Here is a 7,774-nt window from a genome sequence, read left to right as displayed (position 1 = left end):
TTAGTTTTAGGGTCAGGTAGGTACCTGTGAGGTTAGCCTTAGGGTTTGAGGTCAGGGTTAGGCTGTAGAAATGTGATGGAAGTCAATGGAATGTCCCCAATTGGTTAGCTGTGCAAACTTGTGTGTGTGTGTGTGTGTGTGTGTGCCACTGAGTTAAAGGAGGAGCAACAGACACAGTCATGTTACCAACCACTTTAATGAGCGTCTTCCAATATGATAAATTATGTCACAGGTGTTACTTTAATGCATCGTTACAGAGAAAGACGTGACAGCCAAGAAGAGCAGCGTCGTCAGAGCTAAGCTTCGACTCCGCTGAGCATCATTATAGTACTCAGCTACCACCCTGTTGGGGTTTGGGCCTGTGAACCAGAGCTGCATGCAGCGGCCAGAGCCTTTGGTATAGGTGGTGTACATGTAAGACTGGGACCAGATTTGCTCACACATGGACTTGGGCGTTGGGAAAACTTCAGTCCACTTTCTGCATTTACTGTCTTTAGGGCACTTATTAGTACCTGAGAGAAAGACATGATAACAGAGACAAGTACTTAATAAAACAATATCGCTAGCAATACATAACCTATCAAGTGATGTTTTGGCATTAAGCTGCTATTTCCATGTATCTGACACTTTCCTGATACATGGGATTTACATATACTTACAAATCCGGTAAGTACCAGATACATACCTGGTACTTACAATGGGTACTTATCATAGAAATACTGGACACGTACCTAGTCCTTACTTTGTTCCGAGTGCATACCTTTAATCTTATTTACCTGGTTTGTATGTACCTGGTACTTACCTGGTATTTATCTGTTCCTTACCTTTACCTAGTATCTGGTCCTGGTAATATCAGTTTGCATTATCTATTGCTGTCAATCCTCTCATTATATTGCCCAGTTCCTATAGGTTCTAAGTACATAGTACAACACAGGTAAGTACCCGGACAGTAGCAGGTAAACCTAGTACTGTATATCCCAGTATGTGCTGGGGTATATTATGTAATTATGTAATGTTTCCGGTTAATTTCACAGCATCCAGTCACATCTAATAACTGCTCAGAACATAAAATATATTTACAGCTTAGAGTTTTGTCTTACCTGAGGTCCAGTCCCATCCTTTGTGCCAGTTTGTCTTGCAGGTTAAATCGTCTTTGCAGTCGTTCCACCATTGTTCACAGTCCTCCTTACAGAGAGGCACATCCAACATCCTCTCTTTTCGCCAGCTCTCGTCTGCCTAAAACGTGCACACAAATGTTTTGAGTCATCATTTCTCAGCAAAGGTGACATATTTGGATAAAAAATGCATTGTAATACCCCATAAAATGAGCTCATTCGTAATTAAACATTGAAAAATCATAAAGCTCTTTCATAAATCTGTTTTAAAACTGCAAGACGTGCTGACTCAGCAGCTCTTTCAGTTAAGCTCATATGCTGCCATCTAGTGTTATTGTCACATTCATGCACTATGTTTTTTTTTAGAGGATACGCACTAGTTGTATCCAAGGTCCCAGGTGTGGCTCGCATTCATAAAAGCAAGTGTCCTGGATGAAATGTTTCTTGCACTGCGGGCTCATTGCGCCACAGTGGTTCCAGTTGAAGTTGTACAGGTAGGAGTTGTCTTCGTGGGCCTCCTCGGTGGTGTTTGCGGTGCAACAGGCATTGTCACGCCAGGGGGTACACTGGAAAGAGAAAAGGGATCATCTGCATTTAAACCCACATGCATAAAAACTTTCAGATGTTACATCACGTTAAGCATTTGTTTGTTCTTTGGTGCTTAAAGGTCAAAGGAGGGCCATAAAGTCTGTTGGCAAAATAGTTCAAGAACCATCTGAAAAGTTTTAATATTGAAAGAAGCAAAAATGAATTATTTACAAATTCAGTTCAGTTCAAAATGGCTGCAATAGCAAACAAAAAATGACTATAACACAATCCCTTTTTACAGATTTTAAGATAAAATTTGATGTTGAAGGAATTGAACTCAGAAATGCAGACTGACAGGAATGCCAATAAAACGTAAAGGTTTCTGCAGCGTATGGATCTACTTATGTACGTAATTACAGTGTTGTCATACGTGTAATGATATTAAATTATGACGTGTTCTGCCACCTAAATGTTCCTGCCATTTCACAGTAAAGAGGTTGTGACAATGAAGATCTCTTCTCTCCTCGTTAATTTATGCAGTGTTACAAACACAAACGTTTTAATAAACAGGAACTAAAAAGCCTCAGAAACTAAACAAAACAAGATTTTAGGATGGGAGACATGGTGGAGATGCGGGCAGGGCCTGAAACAAAATATCACACCACAGATGAGGGGAAGACTGGGAGACTAGATGGACTGAGGCTGATGAGCAGTTTGGAGACCGGGGGCTTGATAGTAACTGGGAACAGGTAAAGGTGGAGGAGAACTAAACACAAGGATCACAAAACACAGAAAATAAAAAAATAAAACACTGAAGAAAAATTAATTTAAAAATAACAGTGTCCAAAAAACACAGATCCTGACACGTGACAAACTCTGAGTGTGGCATTCTTTTAAGAAAAGCTGTGGATGGTCGTATTTATCACCTGACTGTAGAGTTGTCCCTCGGGACCAGGCTCTGTTTTGTGGTGCTTTCCATCCATGCACATGTTGAGTTTGTCCAGAGACAGGACACCGCTGGGGAGGGCGAGCAGCCAGGCCAGGAACAGCAGCATGACCCTACACGGGATAGAAACTCAAATAAGTCTGAGGGGGTCAGCTTCATATAATATACAAATGGCTCTCATGCAATATTAGTGAAAAGGCTAAAAAATCAAAAAGAAAAAAATAAGTAGGTCCTCTGGGTTCTTCTTTAGTGAAACGTTTCGTCTCTCCTCCAAGAGACTTCTTCAGTCTGATGAGTTTCAGGTGAACTCAGCCTTATAAGCACTGCCTCCACATGGACAAACAGGTTAGTCACATGCAAAAGAGGGCCATCGCCTAACAATAGGCTTGATTAGCTCTATTGTTCATAGAGGGTCATGTGCCCCATCACCTGACTTATTGGTTTGGATGCTGTGGTTCTTAGGTGTTGGGTCATGTGTATGTAGTGAATGCAGGCAGGGCTCGACGTCCCCTTGTTTTAGTTTTTTCCCTCTTTGTGTTGGTTATCGTTGGGGCCCTGATTCACACCTTTTGCTCACGGGGCTGAGTCATACTTGCAATAACAGCGTTGTAGGAGGAGGACAACTGGACACGAAGGCCTCCACCTCTGTTTAATGGTGGACGGTTTTTCTTCACAAAGATGGCTTCCTTTACTCCTCTCTCAAACCAACGTTCCTCTCTATCAAGGATGAGAACATCTTCATCCCTGAAAGAGTGACCACTGGCCTGTAGATGAGTGTAAACTGCAGAGTCCTGACCCGACGAAGTATCTCGTCTGTGCTGGCTCATTCTTTTGAACAGTGGCTGTTTTGTTTCCCCAATGTTTGACTGATCACAGTCCTCCTGAAACTTAACAGCATATACTATATTGCTCTGTTTTTGTCAGGGAACTGGATCTTTGGGGTGAACTAATCTTTGTCGCAACGTGTTTTGGGGTTTGAAAGCCACTGGGACGTCATGTTTAGAGAATAAACGTCTCAGTTTCTCTGAAACTCCCTCCACAAATGGAATGATAACTGGTTTGGGTCTGGGTTTAGGGTCTTCATTTTCAGCTGGTTGTTGGCTGGAATCCTGTTCCAACAAAACAGCCACTGCAGCATGTCAAAAAAATAAAAAAATAAAAAAATAAATAAAAAACAGTAGAGATTATGTGATGTTCTGTGTTTTATCAGAAGAAAGAAACTTACATTAACTAACTGTTTTCTTTGTGACCCTTTTAAAAGTCTACTTGATATGTTGAATCAAACAACTGTCCAGTGGCTCAAGTCTTAGACCTTTGGAGTGCTGTTATTTTTTTTAACAGAACTGCTGATCCACACAAAGTTCATTTCATCCGGTCACATCGCAGAGAAATATAAAAGTGGAGTTGAATGACCAATCGTTACACATAATGAGGCGAGCAACTTGACAAACATGAGTAAGTATTAAAAAACACAGAGCAAAACCGATGCAAAGAGCCACAGTTGCTGCGAAACAGCTAAATGATTTAATAAAACTTTTACTTTTTAATCTTTAGGTTCATGCAGAGCTGTAACCTGAACTCAGTCTTAGGTTGTGGTTCAGCTGTGCCTCATTTTTATTAGAAAGCGTTGTGCACCAAACGCTGAGCGTAAGTCAGCTTCTGATGCTTCTGCATCTGTGGCTGATAAAAACTGAGACAAAACAAGAAATTCAGCCAAAGCAGACACAGTACATTGTTTTCACTCCACAATACATCTATTTGTTGCTACTGGTCACTTCTTCATTCATTTCCATGTAAAATAAGATAATATGTTAACACAAACAGCAAAGATCAAATCTGTCATAAGTTTAAAAAAGTCACAAAATACAGATACAGAAACAATCTTATCAAACAACCATTAAATCTTCTTCTTTGACTTATTAAAAAGATAACACCTAATTAATACAACGATCCAAACAAATCACATTTTATAAATTAGGCTAAAAAAACTAACCTGCCTTTATTCTGAAATCCTTCTGTTGAAATGAACTTTACCTTGTTAAATCCTCAGATGATTCAGTGAAGGAACAAATCTGTGTCTCCTGTTAACGTCTCACACACTTCCCAAGACCAATCAGGCGTTACAGAACACACATACACACACGTGTGTGAGAAAAGTGTGACTGAGCACAAGGTTGGCCCTGACTTATCTAAAATACCAAGAACCTGCACCTGACACTAACACACTGGTTTCCAAAGTCCAAAGTCTGGGTCACACATGTACTTGTATTTGTTGCCTTATTAGAAGCGTTGCTGGTATTCACACCTATCTTATCAAGACCAGTGGTCCTTATGGGGACCAAAGACCGGTCCTAATAGGATGGAACTCTATTTTTGGGTTAGGTGAAGGCGTTATGTTAAGGGTTGGGTACGTACTGGGGGGCTAGGGTTTGGGTAAGGGGTCAGGTTTATTGAAATAGATGGAAATGAATGGAAGTTAATGAACAGTCCAAATAAAGACAGAAATACAAACTTTTATGTGCGAGTGTGTGTGAAAAAATGTAACGAATGTACTTGTGCATTTTTATTTTATGACACCTTACTGATTGGACACTTTGTCTCAGTTCAAGGTTTTTACACACACACACACACACACACATGCACACCACAGAAAGTGTAATTGCCAATCTTGAGGCCTTGCAGATCACATGAAATGAGCCGCTCAACATTGCTCATTACTGTGATTTCATTTTTTATTCCTCTCCCATCATAAGTATGATTCATTAAGTGAGTTGTGAATTCTCATAAATACAAAGGGAGTAAGAGCTTAACGTGCAGAGGGAGGGTGAGAGTCAGCCAGGGAGGTGTGTGTGTATTACCCAACAACCCCAGAAGAGCTGAGTATTAATAACCACAGAGGCAACATGTTTCTGGTTGTGTATGTGTATGAGTTAACTGTGTCTGGTTTTACAATATGTCTGCAGACAAAGAGCTGGAAAGTCTAAAGCAAATATTTCATCACAATAAAACTACTCCATTTAACAAATTACATGGCTTTGGATTGTTTTGTGTTCCTTACCTCTTGTTGTCTCTGGTCAGGGTTAACGTATTAAAGTCACACCAACAAACTAGCCCTGCTCCACAGAAACACCACCAAACATGTACATATTGTAACACACACACAGAAAACCTGTGAGAAAGCATGAGTCTGACTACGACAAAAACATATAGAAGTTAGACTTTTTTTGCTTTTGAATATTCTGCATGCCACCGTTTAAAGCAGAATTATTATTATTGTCATTCATGTAATGTTTTCAGATCCTCTGGTTGCAACACAATCCTAATATAAGCTTTCCGCTCTAAAATTACTTTTGAGACCCGACTAAGATATTTTAATGAAGCATTGAAAAAAACATACACAACAAATGTTGACTAAGTTAAAGAGAAATTTAATTTACAACTTTAAAAAAAATTCTTAAGTTCGATTACTTCCCCATATTCTCCAGCAGCTGTCAAGATTTAGTTTTTTTAAATATGTCAGATTGAAGACTGACAGCCTCTCTGCAAATATTTCAAATATAATTTGACAACTATTTAATAANATGGGAAATTTCAGGGTTACGTGTACATTTAATCATCCTGTTTCATCCTGAATCTCCGGTTGCACTCTAAAAACCTTCATTTGGTCCACAGTTAGTAAAACTTTCCACTCAAGCAGCAATACACCAGCTCAGATAAACACAGCGGCAGCCTAAAACACACACAGAACAAGATCGTGATGTCACTTCCTGCCACACCTATAAACATCCACCAGGTGTGTAAACATGTATGTGCGCAAGAAATGTCAGTTGATTATATATTAAAATTTCCTGCCATATTTTGTGTGATTATATATCCAAAAGACATGCCATACTCTTTAGTGGCCATGGGCGGGGCCACCAAAACAAAACCAGAAACAGAATTTCAGTAGATTTGTTGTGTTGTCATAAGTCAACCTAACCTTTCTCATAAAGTATATCATTTTTTAAAATTAAAATATTTACAGTTAATATTGAGAAAAGTGCTGTCACTATTGAATTTATCTCTTAAATTCATATTCATTAATTTAAATTGGTATGCCTATAAATGTGTTAAGCTAAAGGGAGCCAGTGGGGTGGCGGGAAAGCAATTTTAAGAGGTGGCTACTGCCCCCTTTGGTCCACACTTGGTGGCACTCCTGATCAATACAACAACCACCCAGAACATCCTCTTAAACTGCATCTTGGTGGGTTTTGCAGATAAAAAAAGGATCTCTAGTTGTCTGCTCCCTGGAAGAACTCACTACCTCACCTCACATCAGCAGAACAAAAAGCTCTCTCATCCCAGCCGACATCTCTTCCACCAAACTGAATGACAGCTTTTTTTCACAGATATCAGTTTACTGCTGCTGATTCGCTGCTAGTTATTTGACATATGTTATGCTTTATGTGTTTTTATGTGAAATACATCAATTGAATCTATTTTACAGTTTCACCATGTCAGCACAGGCTTTCTGGTTATCTGAAGGAGGATGTTGTCAGGTTCTGCCAGGATTTTACAGCATTTCTTGTTGTTTCTTTTGGACCATCTGCCTTCTTCTCTGTGATTAATTTAGATTTAAATGTTTAATTTAGAGAGGTGTTCTTAACTTGTTTGATGTCTCTGGGAACATCCTAATCTATGAAGTAAAATCTATTATTTTTAAACAAAGACTTTTCTTGCATCTTATATTGCCATCTGTCACTACAAGCAATTTGAAGTTTAAATGCAAATGTCTCTTTTAATACAAACGTGGACTTCTAGGAGCATTCAGTGGTTTACAGTATATTCAGGGCTACTGAGCTCAGTGAGCAGTTGATGGTGAAGGAGCGCCCTCTTTTGGTTGCTGTGTCGACCTACAACTACCACCTCATCAGTTGGATCGATCTGCTTCCTCAAGATTTGCTTGTTTAAATATATTTTTGTTCAAGGGTGCATGTAAATGAAATTAAGAAGCATTCAAATTGTTGAATATGGATACAACCAGTGAAAAGTTTGAGGAGGAACTGTAAAATTGTTTTTAAAAATAAGTAAATGTGACAAAAATAAAACATTGTATAGGTCTTCTGGACGGGTTCTTCTCTAATGAAACGTTTCGTCTCTCCTCCAAGAGACTTCTTCAGTCTGAGAGTTTCAGGCAAAATTCAGG

The 7,774-nt window shown here is 39.3% G+C and overlaps 1 protein-coding gene across 1 annotated transcript; it reads right to left on the bottom strand.

Annotated features, from left to right (window-relative positions):
* Positions 1-177: 177 nt before the first annotated feature.
* On the bottom strand, positions 178-4,750 carry folr (folate receptor). Its single transcript, XM_014008017.1, has 5 exons — positions 4,624-4,750; positions 2,570-2,702; positions 1,493-1,681; positions 1,101-1,236; positions 178-512 (listed from the first exon to the last, which is right to left on the bottom strand). Exons 2-5 carry the CDS (start codon positions 2,696-2,698, stop codon positions 241-243), a joined length of 726 nt encoding a protein of 241 aa, XP_013863471.1. The 5' UTR covers positions 2,699-2,702; positions 4,624-4,750; the 3' UTR covers positions 178-240.
* Between the last annotated feature and the right edge of the window lie 3,024 nt (positions 4,751-7,774).

Source organism: Austrofundulus limnaeus, unplaced genomic scaffold (assembly GCF_001266775.1).
Source record: "Austrofundulus limnaeus strain Quisiro unplaced genomic scaffold, Austrofundulus_limnaeus-1.0 Scaffold46, whole genome shotgun sequence".
NCBI classification, from domain to species: domain Eukaryota; kingdom Metazoa; phylum Chordata; class Actinopteri; order Cyprinodontiformes; family Rivulidae; genus Austrofundulus; species Austrofundulus limnaeus.
The sequence above is the reverse complement of the archived record's forward strand: the minus strand, read 5'-3'. Positions and strand labels throughout refer to the sequence as shown.

Coding starts and splice junctions, on each gene's coding strand:
- folr (XM_014008017.1), bottom strand. CDS start 2,698: ATGCTGCTGTTCCTGGCCTGGCTGCTCGCCCTCCCCAGCGGTGTCCTG. Junction 1,682..2,569: donor AGGGACAACTCTACAGTCAG/GTGATAAATACG, acceptor TTCTCTTTCCAG/TGTACCCCCTGGCGTGACAA. Junction 1,237..1,492: donor TGGGACCTTGGATACAACTA/GTGCGTATCCTC, acceptor TGCACGTTTTAG/GCAGACGAGAGCTGGCGAAA.